Source organism: Aethalodelphis obliquidens, unplaced genomic scaffold (genome assembly GCF_003676395.1).
Source record: "Aethalodelphis obliquidens isolate GAN/ISIS:26980383/991018 unplaced genomic scaffold, ASM367639v1 scaffold5, whole genome shotgun sequence".
Taxonomy (NCBI): domain Eukaryota; kingdom Metazoa; phylum Chordata; class Mammalia; order Artiodactyla; family Delphinidae; genus Aethalodelphis; species Aethalodelphis obliquidens.
Window position 1 is genome coordinate 63695045 of NW_020837949.1, and position 25936 is coordinate 63720980.

At 35.5% G+C, this 25936-nt stretch overlaps 1 protein-coding gene across 8 annotated transcripts in view; it reads left to right on the forward strand.

The window, feature by feature from the left end:
* PHF14 (PHD finger protein 14) overlaps positions 1–25936 on the forward strand; it is a 198273-nt gene that overhangs the window by 23055 nt on the left and 149282 nt on the right. For all 8 annotated transcript variants that reach the window (XR_003432009.1, XR_003432010.1, XM_027102544.1 and 5 more), the window contains exons 5-7: positions 6752–6911; positions 11666–11777; positions 15019–15156. Coding sequence is in view for 6 of the 8 variants with exons in the window: in XM_027102544.1 (XP_026958345.1) it covers positions 6752–6911; positions 11666–11777; positions 15019–15156 (410 nt within the window). In the remaining 2 variants the exon portion in view is untranslated. The remainder of the gene's footprint in view (positions 1–6751; positions 6912–11665; positions 11778–15018; positions 15157–25936) is intronic.

A 25936-nucleotide genomic window follows, 5' to 3' on the forward strand; every position in this document is an offset into this window, starting at 1 on the left:
TGATTTCTTTCATCAATGTCTTCTAGTTTTCTGCATACAGGTCTTTTGTCTCCTTAGGTAGGTTTATTCCTAGATATTTTATTCTTTTTGTTGCAATGGTAAATGGGAGTGTTTTCTTAATTTCACTTTCAGATTTTTCATCATTAGTGTATAGGAATGCAAGAGATTTCTGTGCATTAATTTTGTATCCTGCTACTTTACCAAATTCATTGATTAGCTCTAGTAGTTTTCTGGTAGCATCTTTAGGATTCTGTATGTGTAGTATCATGTCATCTGCAAACAGTGACAGCTTCACTTCTTCTTTTACAATTTGGATTCCTTTTATTTCTTTTTCTTCTCTGATTGCTGTGGCTAAAACTTCCAAAACTATGTTGAATAATAGTGGTGAGAGTGGGCAGCCTTGTCTTGTTCCTGATGTTGGTGGAAATAGTTTCAGTTTTTCACCATTGAGGATGATATTGGCTGTGGGTTTATCATATATGGCCTTTATTATGTGGAGGTAAGTTCCCTCTGTGCCTGCTTTCTGGAGGGTTTTTATCATAAATGGGTGTTGAATTTTGTCTAAAACTTTTTCTGCATCTATTGAGATGATCATATGATTTTTCTCCTTCAATTTGTTAATATGGTGTATCTCATTGATTGATTTGCGTATATTGAGGAATCCTTGCATTCCTGGAATAAACCCCACTTGACCATGCTGTATGATCCTTTTAATGTGCTGTTGGTTTCAGTTTGCTAGTATTTTGTTGAGGATTTTTGCATCTACATTCATCAGTGATACTGACCTGTAGTTTTATTTGTGACATCTTTGTCTGGTTTTGGTATCAGGGTGATGGTGGCCTCATAGAATGAGTTTAGGAGTGTTCCTCCCTCCGCTATATTTTGGAAGAGTTTGAGAAAGATAGGTGTTAGCTCTTCTCTAAATGTTTGATAGAATTCACCTGTGAAGCCATCTGGTTGTGCACTTTTGTTGGAAGATTTTTAATCACAGTTCAATTTCAGTGCTTGTGATTGGTCTGTTTATATTTTCTATTTCTTCCTGGTTCAGTCTCAGTAGGGTGGGGATTTTCTAATTCTATCATTCCTTCTACATTTATCAGGCAGCATTTATTTTGTAGAGAACTTCTCCCCTTTTATCCTTTTCAGTATTACTGTGGTCTCACACATTATCATCTACAACCTCATTACTCTTTGTGATGCTTAGATTGTCCAGATTTGACCAGTGAAGAGCCCCTTTCTTCAGGCTCTTACTTACATGCACGTGTGCACATATGCATATGCATATTTGCACAGTCCCTGCCCTGCAATAAGTAAATAAATAAGATAAATTCCATGGGATTTTCCTCCCGTATAACTCACTTTATTTCACTCATCTCTTTATTTCACTCACTCATCTCTTAATCTTGAGATTCTTTTCATGAGTACATATGGATATTTTATTATTATTTTTTTAATGGTATGTATTTAGCTATAGTGTGGTTCAACCATAATGTATTTACTTTTTTTGTTTGTAGTTTTTTGCTTATATATAGTGCTAACAAGTATGTCATATACATGTAATAATTTCTGTGGGGTAGATTCCTAGAATGAATCAAAAGGTAAGTGCATTTAAACTTTTAACAAACTTTGCCAGATTGCCCTTCAAAAAGACTGTATTTATTTGTGTTCTTACCAACAGTGTACAAACTACTTGATAACTCTGCAACACTGCATATTAATAAATTAAAAAAAATATTTTGGAGACTATCTCTTAATTATGCATTCACCTTATTTGTATTGAAGTTTGGTATCTGTGGCTATTTTCTTTTTTCTGTTACTTTCTATATATTTCTCTTGTCATTTCCTGTCTTTTTCTCATTGACTTCTTGGAATTTTTTTTTTTAATGTTAATCCTTTGTTAGCTATATGTGTTACAAATAGTTTTCATCCTTGCGAATACTTTTTCCACCCTGTTCTGTACCTTTTAACTTTGTAATATTTTTCACAGTTTAGAATGTTCATTTTTATACACATATGTAGATATTTCTCTGATACTTTTAAAGTTCCAAAATGAATTTTTATCTAAAATTAATGAATTCAGAAGAAGTGAAATTTTCTAAGGCATAATAGGAAACTAGTGTTGCTAGGTTTTATGTTTTTGGTTTTTAATCAGGTGCCTAAGTGACAGACTTCCGTATTGTAAATCAGCCATGCAACTTTTCCTTAAACGTTTCATGGTTGAACATGAGCGTATTAAATGTTTTATCTTAGAGAAAGCTAATTCTCCTTCATAATATATTGCATGAATAGTAAATAAAATGTGGGAACTATAGAACAGAGAGAAGATAAAACATTTCTAACAGTCCTAATATCCAGACAACCATAGTTAGTGCTTTTGTGTATTTGCTTTATCATTTCTTTTTCTTTTTTCCCTTTTTAAAAAAAATATACTTATGGCTTAAGTAATTATAATTTAGGTAAGTTTTTTAAAAAATTAATTAATTACTTAATTTTATTTTTGGCTGTGTTGTGTCTTTCTTGCTGTGCGCGGGCTTTCTTTAGTTGCAGCAAGAGGGGGCTACTCTTCATTGCGGTGCACGGGCTTCTCACTGCAGTAGCTTCTCTTGTTGCGGAGCACGGGCTCTAGGCGCGCGGGCTTCAGTAGTTGCAGCACGCAGTCTCCGTAGTTGTGGCTCATGGGCTCTAGAGCGCAGATTCAGTAGTTGCAGCGCAGGGGCTTAGTTGCTCCGCGGCATGTGGAATCTTCCTGCACCAGGGTTCGAACCCATGTCCCCTGCATTGGCAGGCGGATTCTTAACCACTGCGCCACCAGGGAAGTCCTAGGTAAGTTTTTAAGTTGAGATTTTGCTAAAAGATAGTTTTCCAAATGTGGTTATTAAATGCATAACTGTCTGTTTTTCAGAGTACTTATTTCATCTAAATGTAGATGAATTTCTTTTCTGTTTGGGTTGCAGCTTGTCACTTAGTATAAGCACCTTTGTGACAAGATCTTGTAACTGGCTTGTATTAGGGTACCCCTGACTGTGATGTCAGTTATCCTGATGTATTGATTGTACTGTCTGAAGAAAAATGTCACTTACATGTCATAGTACGTGACAGATCATTAGGTAGCACACTTGCCAGCAATGCATTAAATAAGGTCTACTAAGATGTTTTCCCCCCTTTGTTTATTTTTCAGTCTGCTGTTAGCCTAGCCCTAGACTATTTTTATTTCTTAGCATATGCAAAAATATATTCTTATGAGTGTTTATTGGGTAGTAAAGTATGTTCAAGTTATAACCATTTGGACTTTATATGTGAGCAGGCACTTTTGCTCTTTTATGCTTTAGGATATATTTGTGACAGGTATCATGCATGTTATAAGTTCTTTTCTCATAAGCAACAATATTACTCAATTTAAAATCTTTTATTTTAGTGGGTTTTGTAATCAGAGTTCTAGTGATAGGATGTTAAGTACAGAAAAATGTTTTAAATTTTAAAATGGCAAATTTTTTGTTCCTGTTCTTAAATTTTCTATACTGAGAGATAGTTAGAATAGATGTTAAATACTTACTGCAGATGAGGTAACTCAGCCTCAGAGATGCGGTTTGTCTACAGTTACATCGCTAGAAAGTAGAAGACTGTAGGTCTTTTGGTCTCCCATGCCAGGCTGAATGGGAATATTTCCACTGATTTGGATTATACGTATTCTTGTATAACTCAAAACAATTGTAAGCACATTTTATATTATTTTGCATTAAATATGATTTGTATAAGTTGCATGTACTACCCAGAGGTTGATTGTTAGACAGCCATAGAACCATGTTTTCTCTGTTTACCCATTTAAAAACATGAAAAGCCTATATGAAATAGGTTTTATATATCTATAAATTTTTTATTTTATATGTTTACCCATATAAAAAAAGACTTTTTTTCTGTAATCATATTGAAAGTGTACTTTTTGCATCTTTTACTCAAAATTAGATAGGTAGAAGAGAATAAACCTTGTTTTATGGTAGTTTAAATTCTTTTGTCTGTGGAAGAAAAAAATATTTTAAAATGTATTTAGTCATTAATTAAAATGGATTAGAGTGGATATAAATGCTAGAACTTTGGTCTAGAGGTCAGTAAACCCAACAGGTATGGCAGAGAAATAGGGGAAAAGTGGCAGGGCAAAGTGGAAATAGGGGAAAAGTGGCAAGTAAAGAACTCTATAAAGGTAATAACACAGTGTGGATTATTTTTCAAGGGCAGTGAAGCTGAAGAAGAAATACTTTTCCACTTGCTGGTTGTTCTTTGTGCTTATATAATACCAGTCTTCTAGGTTACAAAGTAGGAATTTCCTAGGTTGAAATCACTTCTCAGGTTGTTTGTAGGTGGTTTAATCATTATGCAGGTGTTTGTCAGGTGTGTGGTATATTCTTTAAAAATTAGAATTGAAACTGCTTTATTTTAAAAGAGTGAACTGCTGTGATTTACCTTGATATTGGTGAATGAGATGAATAAAATGGATAGTCACTTGGGGGTTTTATTATCTTGGGACTTTGTGTGAATACAAATGAAAGAATTTGCCTCGAAGGAATATTATTTTGTAAAGAAAATAGACTTTTCTCTTTGTAGTATTGCATAACCTTTTGAGAAATCAAATTGACTGTTTTTATTGTTTTATGATTTTTTTGAATAAAATGTTTTGCTTACTGTTGCCTTTACTGAAGAATATTCTTCTATTGGTGATGGTTAATAATAACTACCCCCAGAAGAAAATTTTATTTCTTTTTCATTTTATAATTTATCATTTAAAACATGTATATCTAAACAGAAGTGATGAAGTTGTTAATTATTACCAAGCACAATTTAATTATATTAAAGAAATTAATAGTTTGATTCCTTTTCTTATCTTGTGCATGATAGTCTAGCTCCTTTAAAATCTTTTCTCTGGCATTCTTTCGTATGACTTTTCAGATTATGTTAAGGTTCACCATTATAAAGCCTTTGAATAACATAAGCTTGGCAATAATTAAGGGATTTGCATGAGGCAGCTTATGTAAATCACAGTTGCAAGCAACTTTTTAGTTTTCTGCCTACTAGGATATTTTAATATAATCTATATGGAGTGGTACTACTGTGTGAATAAAATACTTATGCATGACTGTTGACCTATTAACAACATCTAGTAAATTAATGTTGGTAGTTTAAAATTATTTATTAATGTGTATGGGTCTTTTTCTTTCTGAGTGACTTGTTCAACTCAATATTTATTTACATACTTACTTATTTGTTTTAACTTGGATGTCTTTGGTGGTTATGTGAAGATGCTTTTCAACAGGCTCCTGTTGTCTGTGTAGTGTATAACCAGTTTCAGTAATCACATGATCTTACATTGGATGCATATAAACTTACCTACATGGTGAGTCCTTTTGAGAGATGCTTGTTACTTATATATGTTTCTCACAGTGTTTTTTTTAATGGCTTCAGTTTATTGAAGGGTACTTTGGGTACTTAGTGCACTTTCGAGTTTGGCACTAAGACTACCCTCTTAGAATAAACCTGGTGAAAAGTATCCTGGGAAGGTTGATTATAGGCTATATGTAGAAGTGACCTGTCTTGACAGGAAATAAATGTGTCTTAGGATATCAGAGAAATGCCCAAGCCTAAAGATGATGGGGCATACATTGGAACTAGAATAAGATTGTAATCTTTTTAATTACTACATATACATTAAATTATTTTTCTTAAGTATGTTTTGTCATTAGGGCAGTGTCTTCCTTTCTGGAAAAAGAGTTAGATAATATGAAGTTTGTGGTATATCCAGCACTATTTAGGTAAAAGAAAACAATTTAGGAGTCATGATTATTGTAGTCACCAGGGAGGTACTCTTTATTACAAGCCATCAATAATAGTTGATGTCCTACTCTAAAATGTAAAGAACTATGCTACATTATCTTCTTTGTTTGGTATGTTCATGGGGATATTTAAAAATTTTTAAATCACATTAGCTGCTTAAATAATTTAACCCTCAGAATCTCGAGTTATCAGTGAATGAAAAGAGGGAAAAGAGTATTCTCTTTTCATTCATTTCAGTTATGGATACATTTTTACAGAAGATAGAAGAATTATAAATGTTTAAAAAGATCAGATACCTTATATAGTTCTAGACTGGCTCAGCTATGAATAGAACTCACTTGTCTAACTCTAGTCTGAACTATTCAAATTGTTCTATAGACTTAATTTATCTGTGTGCGTGTTTCTGTATTATTTTCCTTTTACTAATACTAACTTTGCATTTGTGGTTGTATGAATTTGTGTTTTAATCTGCCACCTCCAAAATTAGATTAGAGGCTTTTTGTTTGTATGTTTTGCATGATCATGGTCTTTTATATATGTGTTCAGTACAAAGGGAGCTCAAAAATATTTACTAATTAATAGTTCCTAGACTAAATAGTTCTGATTTCTTTTTAATGAAAACGCATATTTTTATGTATTTTTTTAATTAAAAATTTTTTTAAAGAACCGTAAAATTTCCTCCTCCTGTAATGCTTTCCAGTAGGTCTAAAATTATCTTAAAGAGTCATTTATTTCATTGCATATACTATGGTAGGTGAAAAAATATTTTTATAAAATGATTTCACATATGTGTTTTGACTTTAATATTCTTATAAACCATTAATTTTTCAGAATTTTTCTCTACTTCCTTTCCCTTTTTCTTTTGTAACTTTATAAATGTGAGTTTAAGAAATAAACTCTATTTAATCATTCTCTTTTTTTCTTTTAGGTTGTTATGGAGTTGATGGAGAGAGTGACTCTATTATGAGTTCAGCTTCTGAAAACTCCACTGAACCTTGGTTTTGCGATGCCTGTAAATGTGGTGTTTCCCCTAGCTGTGAACTATGTCCCAATCAGGATGGAATTTTCAAGGAGACAGATGCTGGAAGGTTGATGTCATAATTCTGTTGGGTTAATATGCCTGCTTTATAATGAGTATGCTTCTGACTATTTTTCTATTTATGATTTTCTGAGTTACACACTTTCATTTGATTGCTTCTTTGTGTCTTTTTGGCATAGACTAAACGGACAGGAGGCTACAGATCAGGGCAGGGAGGAGAAAAGATCATTTATTGAGGATCTGCATTTGCCTTTATAACCCATAATCCCATTTAATCTTAGTAATGACCATAAGATAAGAGAGATGGTATAGGTAGTACCTGAGGCTCAGATCATTACATAGTTTTAATTTGAACAAGTCCATAGTTAAATCTGAACTCAGATCTGTTTGACTTCAAGCGTATATCAGGAAACAGAACCCATACAGTGATTTTAAAAGGGGATGTTTAGTGTAAAGAATTACTAAGCTATGATAAACATAAGATATAAAAGAACTCTAAAGAATAATACCGTAGGGCTGAGGGAGAGTATCCAGGGAATGACAAACTTGGAATGAAGACACCTTCCCCAAGGCTGGGGTTCAGGCCTTGTTAGAGAAAGTGTAGTTCCAGCCTACTGGATGGCAGAGAAGTTGGCTGGTTTGCCTGGGTCACTACCTAGTCTACAGTTCTTGGCAAGTGGGTGGCTGGGCAGTGGTTCAAAGCCTGGAATGTATGGTGTCTGTGTTGAGAGGCCCACAGAAAAGTGATCTCCAGCCTGGGCCTGCAGGGTCACTGAGGGACGATGCATGTGGTGGGGCAGAGCAGTGGCAGATGTCCTCTTCCCATCCTGCAGAGAAGCCCCTTCCTCCTACAGTGCCTTCTACCACTCCCTACTGAGACAGCTTAGTATGATATGATGCTTACTGTAAAGGAGAAATGCTGAAGGGATTCTGTTCATTGTTGCAAAGCAGATATTGAAGGGTGGATTTGAGCTGAGAAGCAATAAATTGATAACTGGCACAAAGACCTATGTTCTTTTCACTGTATTCACACTCATCTTTATTACCACATTTGAGCAGTTGTCATCATCATAGCATTGGCATCTTTCATGGTTTTTTTCTAAGGAGACTACCAACTAGGATGGGTGACTGATGTATAAGAGTAGTTTCTAACCTTTTATATTTTATGGATCACTACTTACCTTCCTCCCCCATGTAAGAGGGGGTGCTCAATTTTTTATTTTGCCACATATGTATATTTCAGTATTTTTACAAAACATTTAATATTTTAACAAGAATAACAAAATAACTTATACAAATGATCACCATTATTTTTCATATTTTAACATCTTGAAAAGGATAGGATACATTTTATCCCAAAATAAAGGACAGTCTTTTAAATTTAATAATTTTTTTTTAGTAAAGTAAGAAATATTTTTCTTATTTTTCTCATTTTTACCTCAATTGGTGGACAGGGCCTTGAGAAGTATTGCCATACAAGATTGTTGGGATTGCATAGGGTCTACCATGGAATCTTACAGAACCCTGTGTTGATGTTTAGGAAAAATGACTAAAAATCTTACCTCTTGTCTGTCATAAGCTCATCCCCAAAATAAAATAAATATATAACAAATTATTTGATGTATTGACTTGAGTCTCTGGTCTGTATCGTGGACATGAGCATTATTTTATGTTTGGAGTGACTTTGGCCTAGAATTAGGGAATTTAGTACAACATGAAAAGCGTGTACTTCCAGGTTGGACCACCTATATTTGAATTCTAGTCTTTTCTTACTAACTGTGAATTTAGATTTAACCATTTTATGCCTCAGTTTCCTAGCACTTTTGAGAGAATTAAATGAGATGATTTCTGTAAGCAGTGTACTTTCTGGAGTGTAGTAAGTGTTTTAATAAATATCTCCTTAGTTTTGCTACTGCTACTACTAGTGATTTTTATCACCAATATTATTCTACTTACTTAAGGTAATCATAGAATACCAACTGCATAAATTCTTTCTTAGTAACTCTTTAGTCCTGAGATTTGAAATTTACGGTGATAAATTGTTGTGAATAAGTATGGCAGCTTTGGAAAACACAGAGCTTCGTTTTAGGGAAGAGCGTTTATTTTACCTTTTTTCTCGTCAGTAATTTGAAATTTCTATTGAAAAGCAACTATAAAGTAGCTCTCTTATCACACTAATATATAATATATACTAATACATAGTCCACAAAATAACTTGGAAAGTTCTTCTGAATGAAGAAAAGGGAGGCCTCTTTAACCATTTAGTTTTACTGGGAGATATTTGTATTGACTTCTGTGGATCTTACATGTATGTAGACACCTCCCTTCATGGTGCAGCCTGGCAAGTTTTTTTTATACTGTTTGAACATTTTATTTGTGTTGATGTTCACACTCACCTGTAGGCTAGTGTGGAAATGACAGGTCTTGCTATAGTTTGAAGGATGTAATACTAGCTTTAATCAAGGCAAAAAAAGCCAAGAAAGTTGACAAGCTATTTAGTATTGTAGCTAAAATGCAAAACAGATGAAAAGAAAGAACAATGCATGGAAAGAATGAAAAAGGTTTTGAAATTGACTTCTATTATGTAGTCTAATTAGACTTTTCCCCCCTCTGTTTCTGATGGGAGCCACAAATTCTACAATAGAAGATGATGTGATTTAATGTGAGAAGACCATCAGCACATTCTTACCATTAAATTTTAATTTTTTTCTTAGGGAGAGTGTTTTATCCTGTGTTAATGGTATTAAAAACCTGATTATAGGAAGTATTAGACATACTTTAATATAATAGGGTACCACACCCTATGCTGCAAACATTTCACATAAATCATTGTAACTTCCAGACTTCCTGCATGGTGCTCCATTCCTAGTAGACACTTAGTAATTAATTACTGAATGAATAAATGAAGGAATGAAAATAACATCCTGGAAGTGAATTTTTTAATATGTTATAAAGGCACTACAAATACAAGACATTGCAAAATCAAATTTGATGAATATAGTTCCCATTCTGAAATGAGTTTTTTGAGAAGTAGCTTTCTACTTAGTTTGCTTTATTAAAATATGTAAATTTAAAAGAATCTATTAATAGCTTCTATGCTAGAATGACAATTCTGTCTCTTTGTTTTTTGGTGGATTTATGGGATGCTTGTTTTCTGATCCTTTCCCTAATCAACATCTGTCTTCATAGCTCCAAGCAGAATGGATGGTAAAGTAACAAGGAAAATTAGTCCTTTTTGATTTCTCAGTTTGTCTTAATTAAAAGGTTCTAAAGTATGTGCAGCTAAACAAATGAACAAAAAACTATATACAACGTATATTAAAAAGGACCAAAATTGTCTCAGCTGTTTGATATGTATTTTAATAAAGAGTCAAGTTGGCATCCTCACATGAGTGGTTGGGGGAAATGATACTCTGTGTGCCAATCACACTGAAATGGCAGTTTAAATCTGTAGTACTGTGTGACTTGTACTAAAACATTTTAAGAAGGTCAGTAGGAAGCAAGCAGCCAGCTGTTGGGTTTATCAAAGATGAACTTGTACAGAGTACAGCAGCGTTTAACACACCAGTGGAGCATGAGAAAACTGTGCAAATTAAATTGAGAAAGCAGCTGCTTGTTGAAGATGTGTATCTTTATATTGAACTCCACAGGATGCATTTGGGAGGTTGGATTGAAACATTTTATCAAGAAAATCACAAAACCTTGGAGTTTCTTCCCAATAAAAAAAGATAATTTTTAAAGATTTATAACTATTTTCCCCAGTACATCTATAAAGTGATTCTTAGTCTTATTTCTTTAAAACTCATAATGCATCACAAAACAGAACCATGTAGCAATGATAGCCTCTCAAGCTGTGCTAAAGCAAAATTTGTTGTTAATATTTTCACAAGGTTAAGAGATATTTGCCATCTCATTTTTACCCTGTGTCTTGCGGAAGTGATATAGATCTATTTACATTTCAGAATCTAGTGATCCTGTGTTTTGTTTGATTGTAAGCAAACAGGATGCCTAATATATTTTAAAAATGTTCAGAGCAGTTTTTAAAAAATGGAATTAGAATCAACTCCTATTTATTTTTTCTGTTTAGTATACTGAAACTGAACATTCTTTGTTTAGTGTTGTAGCATCATTCAGACTTCAAAAAATATATGTGGGGCACATACGTTTTAGTACATAGGTTGTATGGTGAACAGATAAGTTGAATGAAATATGACTTTCTTATGTTATTACAACTGCTCTGTACTATCTTCTAGCAATCAGTTTCAACCTGAAGAAATAAAGTTAAGATGCACACCAAAAATTGTTTTAAAATATGTCCTTAAGGATTATCTAGTAGCTTTTAGAAAAAAGTAACAGGAAAGAGCAATTTTATGTGATTTATGTAGAGTAACTTCACAAGTCTTAAATTAGGATCCTTAATTCTCAGAGTGCTTAAAATAATGAATGTGAATACCTTTCCATGCATATGAAAATGTTTCATTTGAATAGTGGTTTTGTGCAAATATTTAAGAATAACAGATAAGTGCAAAGTGTGATGAATTTTAAGTGAAAGGCAATTATAGATGTTAACTCTCACCTTTAGCTAAGCTGCTGGAAAAGTAAGGCTTATTGCAGTCCCTTTTTCTGTAAATGATATCATTGTATAGGTGTTCCATATTCTTTAGTTGTGTGTCTGAGATTTTGAAATCTGATCATAAAATTCTTGGAGTAGTTATTGGAGATGACACATAATTTTACATTTATTTTCCTGTGGGCATTTTTTCCGAAGGTCTGATAGCAAAATCATATCTTTTCTCCTTATAGATGGGTTCATATTGTCTGTGCCCTGTATGTTCCTGGTGTAGCCTTTGGAGATATTGACAAATTGCGACCAGTAACGCTAACAGAAATGAACTATTCCAAATATGGTGCCAAGGTAAGACAAAGTGTTTTTGATTGTCTAAGAGAAAGTTTTTACTTGTTAGTTTACATGACTTTTTACTAATATCATGGTTGACTACAGAAATGCTTATTACTAATTGTGCTATTGGAGAGCAGTTAGCACTAAATCATTTAGTATTGATAGTTAATTTTCCCAGAGAGCCAATAATGTATAAATTCTTCTATATATTTGTATAACTTGGGTAAAATGGTAGTTAATGCCACTGCTGTTTTCCTCGTATTTAGCACACTGCTTAGTGCATAATGAATTCTCAGACTACATCCATATTTTTAATCAGTTGGATCAAATACAAGCTTAATTTCTGACTTTACTTTTGAAGTGGAATTTATTAAAATTATGAAAAGAGTACAAGAAGCACCCATTATTTTACTTCCACTGCAGAAGGCCAACAGAATTTTTTTTTTTTTGACTAGCAAATGATCCTCATCCTCCATAGTTTATAAATAGGTTTTTAATTATGACTGAGTTTTAGGATTATAAGTGATAAGATTACTCACTTATGAATTTAAACTTAAGTATATAATTATTGCAAACATCTTTGGAATACGAGAACTAATTAGGCAATGATATATTCTCTTTCCATTACTATGTATTGGGCAGTTGGGAAGGAAAACTCTTAAAGAGCATTAGTAACATATTAAAGGTGGGGTGGGAAACGTACAGATTGTTGGAAAATTCTGATTTGAAATTTTTAAAATTTCACAGTTTCTGCTGTTATATCCAGAATATCCTCTTTGGGCTTTAAACACCATCCCCATCCGTCACCTTCTACCCTCGAATAATCTTGTGCTTTAGTTTGGGAGGTTGCAGCTTCCCTCTCCAGAATTAGATAAAGCTTCCAGGCCCTAGTGTTGAACTTAACTTTCCTGGTGCTCAAATAATTGTACACTATCTTGTTACCTCTCTTAAATGCCTTTAAACTATAACAAAATAATTTGTCCACATTTTCTAGTTGAGTAGGAGTAATACAAATTACCTGGTCCACCAGTGTTGGAAATGGAAGTTACTACCTTTTGAGGGCAGTTTCATAATTCAAGAGCACAGAGCCTAGAAGCGAGTAGCTTCCATCTTTTTCAATAAGCACATGTTTTTACCATAAATATAAATCTAGAAGCAATTAAAGAACAGTAACCAGATATAACTTCATATAACTGAGACCAGCAGTGACCTCTGGATTGAAAAGGAGAGTCATTAAATGTATAATTATCAGCTGATTATTTTCATTATCACCTGCTTTTGTTTTGAAGTATTACTGGGACATGGAGTCAGAAAATTACGTACTCTCTAGCTCATCTGCAAAATCAAACCCAGTGGTGTGAATTATTTCTGGGATAGCTCTCTAGATCACATTGTCTATCCATTTCCTCCTCCTGATTACTTTCTCCCCTGTGTTCTCAGTTGCTTAGTTCCCTAGCATTTTATTTATTTACTTATTTTTAAATTTATTTATTTATTTTTGGCTGCGTTGGGTCTTCGTTGCTGTGCGTGGGCTTTCTCTAGTTGTGGCGAGCATGGGCTACTCTTCGTTGGGTGCACAGGCTTCTCATTGTGGTGGCTTCTCTTTGTTGTGGAGCACAAGCTGTAGGCACATGGGCTTCAGTAGTTGTGGCTCCCGAGCTCTAGAGCGCAGGCTCAGTAGTTGTGGCACATGGGCTTAATTGATCTGTGGCATGTGGGATCTTCCCAGACCTGGACTTGAACCCGTGTCCCCTGCATTGGCAGGCTGATTCTCAACCACTGTGCCACCAGGGAAGCCTGTTCCCTTGCATTTTAAATGATTCAAGCAATTGAGGAAGATTCTATTTTCTTTATTAGATTGTTATATTGTCTTATGAGACTTCATTGTTGGAAATTTTTTCTTTGTGTTCACTCTGAAATCCCTTGCCCAATTTCATCATACTACGTTAAATTACTCAGGGGACTATCCTAAACAATTTGATTCTGTTCATAGTATTGACATCCTTTAAATAGTTTAATTTCTCCATTTCTCCCTCTCTGACCCCCTCTCCTTCTCTCTATCTCTTTTCTTTCTCTCTCTTTCTCAATTTTTTGGTTTCATGTTTAGATTACTATTTGCTGGAATTTTTACCATACATATACTACTGTTGGTGGAAAAAGACCCATAATTAGGCAGTAGAGTGTCAGGTGTTGGGAATGTTTTCACATCTGTACCCAGAGTCCTGTTCCTGTTATTTTTATTCATTGCTGATATATCAGTTTGGTGCTGTATACCAAGTAGGTACTCACTAACTGTTATAGTATTGATATGATGTTTTTAGTGTCTATTGAAACTTTTTAATTTTTTTTAAAATGTTTCTCTCATATTTAATTTACATAGAATACATTTATTAAGCAGTTCTTCCTTAGTTGTCTACTGGCAATCTTTCACAATTTAGCAGGTTTTTTTGTGAAGGTTCCTATTACCAGAGTAGTGTATATTTTGAGACTAGGTTTTTCTTTTTCTCTCTCTGTGGCTTAGTTAAAAGTATAAAAAAAATAAATCGGGGCAGTGGCATTTGGGGTAATTTCAACAGTTTATGCCTTTAGTTTTGCAGGTTTTCCCTTTGTATACAGAAAGAATGTAAATAATTGGCTATATTGTGTATTACTACCAATTTCACAAAATTGTTTACTTAAGATTACTTTTAATTCTCTTAAATATATTTTTTAAATGCATTATATCTTTGGTTGCAATGCCTAGATCTTTCAGTGAATTTTCTCTGGCTTCTTATTTATTTTCCTTAATTTTTCCGAGTAGTATTACATTGTTCAAATCAGTGTAGCTTAATGGTTAAGAGCATGGACTTAAAGTAAGATTATCCTGGTTTGAAAACTGTCTTTACCTCAGTTTTCTCATGTGTAAAATTTTCTCATATGTAAAATGGAAATATAGTACCTTTTCCACATATTATTGTGGAATAGAGTGTCAAATGATTATATATATTAATACTTACAAAGTGCTTAGAATAGTGCCTAGCACATGGTAAGCCCTCAAATGATATTATTATTATCCTCATTACTATATCAGTGGAATTTTGTTTTTCAGAACTATATAGAGAATTACTTTTTTCATATAAATACTTGCCTATAGTTATTGTTTGTATTGATATACTGTTGGTTCACTATTTGTATTTTGTAGATGCTTTGTATGAGAATGCAGTTTCTGTTCTGGAAATATTTTTGCTCTGAGACTTTTCCTGTTATTCCATTGTAGGAGTGTAGCTTCTGTGAAGACCCTCGTTTTGCTAGAACTGGAGTTTGCATTAGCTGTGATGCAGGGATGTGCAGAGCCTATTTCCATGTGACCTGCGCTCAGAAGGAAGGTCTGCTTTCAGAGGCAGCAGCAGAGGAGGTAGGTTGATTTAAATCCATAGTTGGTGAATATGTTCATGAGACTTCTCGTGACTTCATTATATCCTGCAAACAGGTATGCATCATAAAATAAATTTACGAGTTTATTCTTAAAATCTTTGTCTAGATCACAGATCTAAAACTTTAAGAGTAAACAGTATATGTGAGTTTCTTCAGTCTTAAACCTAGCCAGACATTTAGAAAACATGTTAAAAATTTTATAGTGAAATCTGACAGATAAAATGAAACATAATTCAAGGTGTTTTAAAGCATTATAATGTCAGCATATTTTATATGAGAATCTGAAATTATATTTGAGTAATAACCTTGCTCTGTTACTCTTTAAATAAAATCATTACCCTGTCTTCAGTCTTCAGTATTTGCATTTCTATTTCTTTACAATTATTTTTAATTCTAAAATTTTCCTACCAGAAATTTACATTAAGCAGTCAGTTGTTTTCATAGTATGTATTCGGGACTCTTTAATATTCTTTCAAGGTCTTTGAGGTCAAAACTGTCTTCATAACAGTATTAAAATAGTATATACTTTTTTTTGCTCCTAATATTCTCACATGTAATAGTGGAGATTTCTAGAGATTATATAGCTATCTTCTTTAATGTCCACTATCGAGATATTAAAGAGGTTTGTAAAAATGTAAAACAGTGCCACTCTTCTCACTAAATTTTTTTTGTGTGTAAATTATAGTATTTTTCATAAAAATGTTATTTTTGTTAACATGTAATGGTTTTATTGTTATTTTAAAAATTACTCAATTTTAACTTCTAATATGCTATCTATAAATATAACTCACATAAGCTCTTTGGGGTCTTCAGAACATTTTAATACTGTAAGGAGTCCTGAGAGCAAGTTTTGTTGATTCTTTAAGCACTTTATATAGGCAGGTAATTGAGTATTCTGTAGTTCTTACTTTATATTTGGGATATATTGTTATGTATATATGTTATGTTCCATCTTTTATTGGGTAAATTTTCAGTGTCATGTAAAAATATGTTTTTTATGTTGGACTTTCATCTTATTCCATTTATTTCATAGACAGGAAACAAGTAAAAAAGATAATCTGATGAAGAAAATTTGTTAAGCAAATTTTGAAGGATATATTTTATCAATATAGGGATCCTATTGAAATTATATTTTGGGTACATAAATCTGTTTTTGTGTCAGTCTCTGATTCTGATGAGTTGTACTTTAATTGAAGAAGGGTACTAAATGAACACTGAGCATTTTCACAGCTGTTTGGTAGACATAGAGGTACAATTATAAAATAGGGTTGTGTGGATTAGTGATGGCTGTAACTCAAGATGGTGAGCAAAAGTGCAGAGAGACAATACAAGTAAGACTCAAGATCAGATAAATCTCAGTGAACAGCTGGAGAAGCCTGGATTTCTTACTTCTTAATGGCTGTTTTATATAGGCAGTAAAAGAAAGGTTGAAAAAGAGAATAAGTACCTCAGTTTCATCCAATGACATCATACACCTTAGCATATTTTCATGTTTTTTTATAGCCTTCTGACATAGTACTTTATCTTACTGGTGAGAATGCATTTGAAGTTTCTATTCTTTTTGATCCAGTTTGTGAAAATTCTAGATTATTTAGAATATTTAACCATGTTATGTTACAACATATTATTATTAAAACTGAACTATAGGGCTTCCCTGGTGGCACAGTGGTTGAGTCTGCCTGCCGATGCAGGGGACACGGGTTCGTGCCCCAGTCCAGGAGGATCCCACATGCCGTGGAGCAGCTGGGCCTGGGAGCCATGGCCGCTGAGCCTGTGCGTCCAGAGCCTGTGCTCCGCAACGGGGAGAGGCCACAACAGTGAGAGGCCCGTGTAGCACAAAAAAAAAAAAAAAACCCAAAAAACAAAAAAAGACTGAACTATAGCACAGACTCAGTTATGACTGAAACTTATATTATTATGGTTCACATCATATAGTTGACTTAAGGTTACTTATATTTCATTTAAACCATATGGTAGTATGGTAGTATGATAAAGTATGATTTTGGTACTGTGAACATTGTTATAATTTGTTACCATGTAGAAAATTCTCTTTGAAACATGTAAGATAATTTATCGATTTTTTTCCCACAGCCTTTGATAATGCATTGAAATCATTCATGGATTAAATTTCAAAGGCTCAAATTAGATCTTTAGCTGTTGAACTGATGCCTTAATATTGCTAGAAGAACCAGGATGGGTAGGAATGGCTCGTGGTGGATCAAAAACTTTTTAAATGAATTCATCAAGAAGTTATGTTACTTAAAGTTAGACATTTTATATCAGATCTTCAGTGATACCTTTATGTGGCTGTGTTAGGCATTATTTTAAAAATTATTCTGGATGAACTCTATGAGAGTTACTCAGATCACTTTCTCTCTCACTCCACGTCTAATCCATTAGCATATCCTGTCTTCAAAGTATATCTAGTATATGTCCAAATTCTTCTTACCACATTCATTGCTGCTATCCTAGTCTGTCATCTTTTGTCACCTGGATTAATACAACCACCTCCTAACTCTTTCTACCCTTGCCTTGCTAGAGCAGAGGGTGGTAATTTTTTACTACAAAGAGCCAGATGTAAATATGTTAGGCTTTGTGGGCCTATGGCTTGTGTATAACTATTTAACTTTGCCATTGATTATGAAAACAGCCATAGACAATACATAAACAAATGAACATGGCTGTGTTCAAATAAAACTGTATTTCCAAAAACAGGCAGCACCAGATTTGGCTTTCAGGTCATAGTTTGCCAATCCTTTTCCAGAGAATAGAGGACATTTTCAGTAGCAGCTGGTATTATCCCATTAAAATCTAAGTCAGATCTGGTCACTCCTTTGCTCAAAACCCTTTAGTGGCCTTCTGTCTGATTCAGACTAGAGGCCAGTTTCTCTGCTGATTTATAAGATTCTGTGTGATCTTCACATTACCTCTCTGACTTCATCATTTCCCCTTATTCAGCCTCATTGGTCTACTTGCTGCTCCTTTAATGAATGGCCAGGTGAGCTCCTACTCTGGGCCTCTGTACTTGTTTCTCTGCATGGGCTGCTCTTCCCCCACATGTCTCATTCCCTCACTTTTTTTGGGTCCTCATTCCATGTCTACTACTCGCTGGTCTAAAGTTAAAACCTTCTGCCTCCCATTACACTTTCTATTCCCCTTTCCTGCTTTATTCTTCCCTTTTAAAAATACCTAACGAGTATCTAATATAGCTCTAGTAGTTTTCTGGTAGTGTCTTTTGGATTTTCTATGTATAACATCATGTCATCTGCAAACAGTGACAGTTTTACTTCTTCTTTTCCAATTTGGATTCCGTTTATTTCTTTTTCTTCTGTGATTGCTGTGGCTAGGACTTCCAAAACCATGTTGAATAAAAGTGCTGAGAGTGGACATCTTATCTTGTTCCTGATCTCAGAGGAAATGCTTTCAGCTTTTCACCATTGAGTATGATGTTAGCTGTGGATTTGTCATATATGGCCTTTATTATGTTGAGGTACGTTCCTTCTATGCCCACTTTCTGAGGAGTTTTTATCATAAATAGACGTTGAATTTTGTCAAAAGCTTTTTCTGCATCTATTTAGATGATCATATGGGTTTTTAAAAATAAATTTATTTTATTTGTTATTTATTTTTGGCTGTGTTGGGTCTTTGTTGCTGTGCCTGGGCTTTCTCTAGTTGACAGCGAGTGGGGTCTGCTCTTCCTTGGTTGCGGTACACAGCCTTCTCATTGCGGTGGCTTCTCTTGTTGCGGAGCACAGGCTCTAAGTGCGTGGGCTTCAGTAGTTGTAGCACGCAGGCTCAGCAGTTGTGGCTTGCGGGCTCTAGAGCACAGGCTCAGTAGTTGTGGCGCACGGACTTAGTTGCTTCGTGTCATGTGGGATCTTCCCAGACTGGGGCTTGAACCTGTGTCCCCTGCATTGGCAGGCGGATTCTTAACCACTGCGCCACCAGGGAAGTCACGATCATATGGTTTTTATTTTTCAATTTGTTAATGTGGTGTGTCACATTGATTGATTTGCAGATATTGAAAAATCCTTGCATCTTTGGAATGAGTCTCACTTGATCATGGTGTGTGATAATATATATGATTCTTATTTATCTTGTTTATTGTCTGTCACTTTCATTAGGATATAGATTCATGAGGACAAGGATGTTTTGTTCTTTTTTATTTTTCACTGTATCCTCAGTGCTTAAAATACAAGTTGAGGGACAAGCTCTCTTTTGTCATTCAGCTTTTATTTGGTCAGCTGTTTAGCATTTAAGGTCTTTTTTTTTTTTAAGATTTTATTTAAAAAAGAATTCTAGGGTAAAATTAGTTTTCAAACCATCATTTTAAGTATAGTGCCTTGCATATTTGATTTCCCATTTTTCCTTGTTTTGATTTCCTATTTATCTACGGGCATGGACTGAGAATATTTCCTTGGCACATTTTCTTGTGGTATTGGAATAACTTTATTCATAAACGTGTCTCTTTATCTCTTTGGTTTGCTTAAGTTGATGTTCACTGCTACCCCAGCTCAGTTACCTGTTAAAGCGTGTGTTAGCAAATAGATCACTTTCACTTTGGTACTTCTCTAAGAATCTTATTTAACGTTTATTTGAAGTTTGACTGTAAGAAATATGATTTATTTGGAATATATACAGAATATCCACTCCTCTAAACATTCTATGTAAGACATATTATTAGATGCTTACATACCTGGACAAAATTATTTTGATTCATACTATTATTCCTTTTGCTGATGTTTGCTTTTTACATTTTTGTTGTTGTTGAAAGCCTTACTGATTTTTTTCTTTTGTATTAACTGGGAATGTTGATGGGCCTATTTCTCAGCACAGTATTCTTTCTCTCAGTTCTCGATAGTATGTATAGCAGTGTGTTTGCTTACTAATTGGTTTGTGATATTGTGAATTATGTAACTGTATTAATAACTTCTTTAATTTTCTGGAAGTTTCAGAGTCACATTTGGAGTCTACTACCAATGTGCATGTGGCCTTTAAGATAAATGCTGTGGTGGTTCATCTTCTTGATGTTGTATCTTACCTAGGCTTTTGGCAGCAAGTAATAGAATACTTAACTGCAGTAGCATAAGTAGTTATTAACTATCTCATACAATAGGAGGCATAAACATAAGTAGTTCTGGGGCTGTTTGAGCAGCTAAATGATGAAGTCTTATTTTATCCTTCTCTCCCACCGGCATCAACATATTTTTCTTTTTAGTTCCTGACCTTGTCTCATGGTCTCAATATTGCTGAAATAGCTCTTAGCACTGTGTTCTTTCATTATAGAATTCAAAGCCAAAGAGAAGGGAAAGGGTTCTGTTATTATTAGGAATGAAAAATTTTCTCATACATTCACACCACTAGATTTTCCCATCATGTCATGTATTGAAACAGTCATTATGGCCATTGTTAGCAATGAGATAAGTTGGGAAGGTGAAACCTGACATTTTTAGTTTCTGTCAAAGAAAATGGATTTTACAAAAAAGGAATATGTTGGAAGGGGATGACTGGGGTGGGGGGGTCAGCAACTAACAGTTTGCTACCACTAGCCTAAGAAGTTGGCAGTTTATTTCCATTCACTGTAGCTCATACCTAGACCAAATGAAGAAGTCTTTATATCAGCTATTAAAAGAAGGAAAAGAAGAATCAGGTGTTGTGAATTAAAACAAAAAACAAGTAAAAAGGTCACCTTTCCCGTTTTTCCCTTCTTTGTTTCAGAGTAGAATTCTAATATTCTGGGCCTTCTTTTTTCTGGGTCTGATCTGTTTCCTGGTCTTTGCCTTTTAATAGTGTCATACCCTCTCCTTCCAACCTCCCTCATCACAGTGGAATTGGCTTCTCAGTAGTCCTTCCTTTTCAAGCCTTTTTTTTTTCTCATGGGGCTTTTTACCCCAGTCAGAGGGGGGGTCAAGTTAATACTGGCTCAGTTACTTTGTGTTTTTTAAGGGAATTCAGTTTAATAAATCAGAACATTGTTTAGTCAAGATTATTGTTATTTTTGATTTATGGTACATTTTATGTCAAAAGAGATCACCTGTCTAAACTCCAAACATTAGTATGGCTTTAGCATCTGTTAGTCAAGGAAAGAAAACAACATTCTACATTGAAAAAATAATTCCATAGGCTGAATAGTACTGGCTTTATCTTTTATCATCACAGCCCCAAGTTAGTTCTATAATCTTACACAGAGCTTTGAGGGATACTCTTTTTGTTTGTCAGGGAGCATAAAAATACCTTTAAGTTACAGTATCAACCTAGGTGGGGATAGATAGTAAACACAATAAAATGTTCAGCAGTCTTTCAAGATGGCAGTAAAAGATGTCACAGGTGCCTAGTGTGGACAAGAAGTGGTGTAAGTACAGAAAGAAGGTTCCCTGGAAGAATCAGAAACTTCAGCTGGACCTTCCTGACCTATCTGTCTCTTACCTTTGGACTATCTAAGGGTTGCAAATTAATGTTTTTACTGTCATTCATTCAGTATATTTATTCAACAGATATATTGACCTACTGTGTATTAGGCATTGCTATGGACCAGGGGTCCCCAACCCCCAGACCGTAGACCAGTACTCGTCTGTGGCCTGTTAGGACCCGGGCCGCACAGCAGGAGGTGAGCAGCGAGCAAGCGAAGCTTCATCTGCTGCTCCCCATCGCTTGTATTACCGCCTGAGCCATCACACCCCTCACCCCACTCCACCCCACCCCACCCCCGGTCTGTGGAAAAATTGTCTTCCATGAAACCGGACCCTGGTGCCAAAAGGTTGGGGACTGCTGCTATAGACCCTGTAGAGGTAACAGTGAACAAAACAAACTGTGCTCTTAAGGTAGCTTACATTTTAGTGGCAGGTGGGCTCTCCTCTGACAGAGAGTGAAAAAGTTAGCAAAAAAAATATTGTGATAAGTATTGTGGAGAAATATAAAGCAGGATAAAGTATTTAGGGAGTAAGGGAGGTAGGGCAATGCTGCTTTATATGGGGAGATCAGAGAAGGACTCTCTAATAAGGTGACATTTTATGGAAATATGTAAGGAAAATTGTAGGGAGCATATGTTTATTTGAGAGGAGAGCATTACAGGCAGGGGGAACAGAAATACAGAGGCTCTGAAGTAGGAACATGCTTGGTTTGAGGACCAAGAAGAAGACTGGTATGGCTGGTACAGAGTTAGGGGCTAGGGTTTGGTAAGAGGAGAGGAGGAGGTCATAGAGGTAGCAGGGAGCTACTTCATGTAGGGCCTGGAAAGATATGGGAATGACTTTGGATTTGCACTCTGAGTGGGGTGGAAGGCCATAAGAGTTGCATAGAGTACATATGAACCAACTGATGTTTAAAAGGACTGCCCTGATAACTGTATTGAGTACAGGCAGTAGGGAGGCAAGGGTGAAAGCAGGGAGACCAGTTAGAACTTTTATTGTAACAGGTTTTAGGATGGAGGTAATGAGAAATGAGAAATTTTATAGGTATTTGCTGAAGGATTGTGGAATGTAACAGAAAGAGAGGGTAAAAAGGGTGACTTCTTTCTGGCCTGAGCTTCTAGCAGAATGGAGTTGTGGTTTACTGAGGTGGAGAAGACTGAAGGAAGAGCAGATCTGTTGCAGGAGAAAAGGCAACTGAGGACAGTTTTGGACATGTTGAGTTCAAAATGCCTATGAGACATGTAAGTGGAGAGATCAGGTAGGTTGTTGGCTATCAGAGTCTGAAGTTTAGGGAAGCAGTCAAGGCTACAGATATAAATTTGGGAGCTGTCAGGGTATAGATAGTATTTATGGTGAGATGACTAGATGAAATTATCTAGGTTATAAGAGTAGAAGGAGATGGGAAGAGGTCTGATGACAGTCATAGGGCTACCTCAGCATTCAACAGCATTCAAATTTGGGAAAATAAGGAATCTACCAAGGAGACTGAGGAGGAGTGATCAGTGAGGTAAAGAAAAGAACTAAGAGAGGTATTTCAAAGAAGTGTTTCAAAGCGGGAGTGAGCAAATTGTGTCAAAGGAGTAAGATTAAGATTGAGAAATGACCATTGGAATTGGCAAAATGAGGGTCATTTTTCACTTGACAGGAGCTATTGGAGTGGTTGGGAGTAGTCAATGAAAACTTAGGAATGGAATAGAATTGAAGATAGCTAATATGGACAGGTCTTTAGATTTTTCCTTTTAAGAGGAGCTTAGAAGTGGAACAACATGTGGGAGCCCAAGGAAGGTCTTTTAAGTATTTTTAAAGGATATTACAGTATGTTTAGCATGCCAGTGGAGAGAAAAAAATGTGTAAGAGAGATAGAATTGCTGTAGGGAAGACGGTGTGGGATATTATCGCAACTGAAGGTTAACCTTAGAGAGGAACATTGGGCAGCTTATCCATAGTAACAGGAGATTAGTCAGAGGATATGTGTAGACATGCAGATAGGTTGAGGTATATGGTGATTGGAGGTTGTGGAAGTTTTTGTTTTGTTGCTTTTCTCCTCTCTTTGAAACCCTCTCCAGTGAAATAAATAAGGTCATCGTCTGCAAGTTAGGAATAGGGGGGATATATTGAAGGTTTGACAGAGAGATAAAGCTATTCAATAATTATCTACAAAAATGGAATACAAATTAATTTGAGAATGTGTTCAGCTGCTCAGGGACAGGTACAAAATAGGGGAAGAGTTGGTGCCTTAGGTTTTGTCAAGTGAAGCTAGTTGAGGAAGAGAGGAACAAGCGAACCGATGCGCCATGCAAAGGAGTAATTAATTGATGGACCATGAAATAATCAGGTAAAGAGGGCAATCATGTGCATGGGCTCTCGGACAGTCAGAAGACAGAAAGTCCGTACATTGGAGACCTGAAAGGTGTTAAAAACTTGTTTTGAGTCTTAGAGAGAGTGATCAGGAAAGATAAAAGATGATGCTCAGAGGGCTTCCCTGGTGGCGCGGTGGTTGAGAGTCCACTTGCTGATGCAGGGGACGCGGGTTCGTGCCCCGGTCTGGGAGGATCCCACATGACGCGGAGCGACTGGGCCTGTGAGCCATGGCCGCTGAGCCTGCGCGTCCGGAGCCTGTGCTCTGCAACGGGAGAGGCCACAACAGTGAGAGGCCCACGTACAGCAAAAAAAAAAAAAAAGACAACCTTGAGTTGAGGGGCATTCCACTTTGTCACATTGCTCATAGTCCCCACCATTTACCCTGCACCCCCCCTCCCCCCCACCCCCATCATTACTTTTGTCTTATAATCTTCCAGCGTCTTTTAGGCCCCTTTGCACATTTACGTTTACTGGTACTTTTTCTCAAGGCATTCATGTTTAAAACTCTTTGCCTTAGACCTACTGAATCACAATCTCCAGAGTTGGGCTTTTGTCATTTCTGTTTGGAAACATCCATAAGTAAATCTGATGACAGATAGTGGTTGAAAAAGATCTTAACTTGCTAGCAGTGGATCTTGGGTCAGCAACTTAACCTCTCTTGTTTTCAGTTTTCTATCCATAAAATTGATATTAAAATAATAGAACCCACCTCATGTGGTAGTGTTAAAGGATAAATGAGATAGTATGAAAAAAGGCACCTGTGCCTGGTACATGGTAGATATTCAGAAAAATGTTTTTCCCTTTCTATTTTCCATTGGGGAGTAGGATCTTGAAAGTTTCTCTAGGCAAGTTAAAGGGATATTCCAAGTCAACCAATGCCTTAATTAGGACACTATTTTGAATGGTTTAACAAAAGCAAATAGCCAGTGACTTAAACAAAGAAGAAGTTGAATTCTTTCTACATTCCAGACTGATTTGATATTGGGGGAGTTTGGTTCCAGGGACCAGGTGCCTTCTTACTTATTGCTTCATCTTCCCTTAGTCTGTCGCACTTTCTTACATGGTCAGAGATGGTTTATCACACCTTGACTGGGTTCCACCCCATTGGAAGGAAGGAAGAAAAGGTTAAGAGTAGGCAGTTTCCTTTCAAAGGTATGGTTAGGAAATTTCACAAACCTCATTGGCTGGAACTTATCACATGCCCATATCCAGATGCTGAGAGTCTGGAGCAGAGGTTTTCTAGCAAGGTCGTCAAGTACCCAGTAGAAACTCAGAAGATTCTAGTACTAAGGAGAAGAAGGAGAGGATAGATATCAGAAGACAGTGGTTTCTGTCACAGTTAATATTTGCTTGGTATATCTGTTCCACTGTCTAAACAAGGTTAATCCCTTGGTCATTCTAGCCTTAGACTTAGGGTTTATTGTCCCCCAAATAATGAAAACAAACAAAAAATTACTTGGGCTACCTAGTCCCCTTCAGATACCTTTTTGACCAGAGATGACTGGTCTTTTTAGCGAGTCAGAGTCTAGGTCCTAATGCTTAACTCATCTATACAAGCATGAATCCTATCTCTGATAAGTCAATTTCAACCATACCTACTACTTTAAAACAGTAGAATAGTTCTCCAGATCATTTTGACTACGCTTCAATGTGTTCTTTATTTCCATTAGCCTATTCTGTGACCAGGATGTAGAGTATGTTGTGAGAAAGCAACTGTGTGTGTGTGTGTGTGTGCGCGCGCGCGCGCGCGCACGCGTTTTAATGCAATCTCCTGCCCATGTTTTTGTATTGTGTACCTATATGAAGTAGTTATTATTAAATCTGTTTTACTAATGAGTTAACAGAGACCCAGAGATGTTTCGCAACTTGTTTGAAGCCACAAAAATCAGTAAATGGTGGAGCCAGGGTTTATCTCCAGGTTTTTATATTTCCAAATTCTGTGATCACAGTGTTCACAGTGCCATATTGTGACATCTTTGGAAATCACAC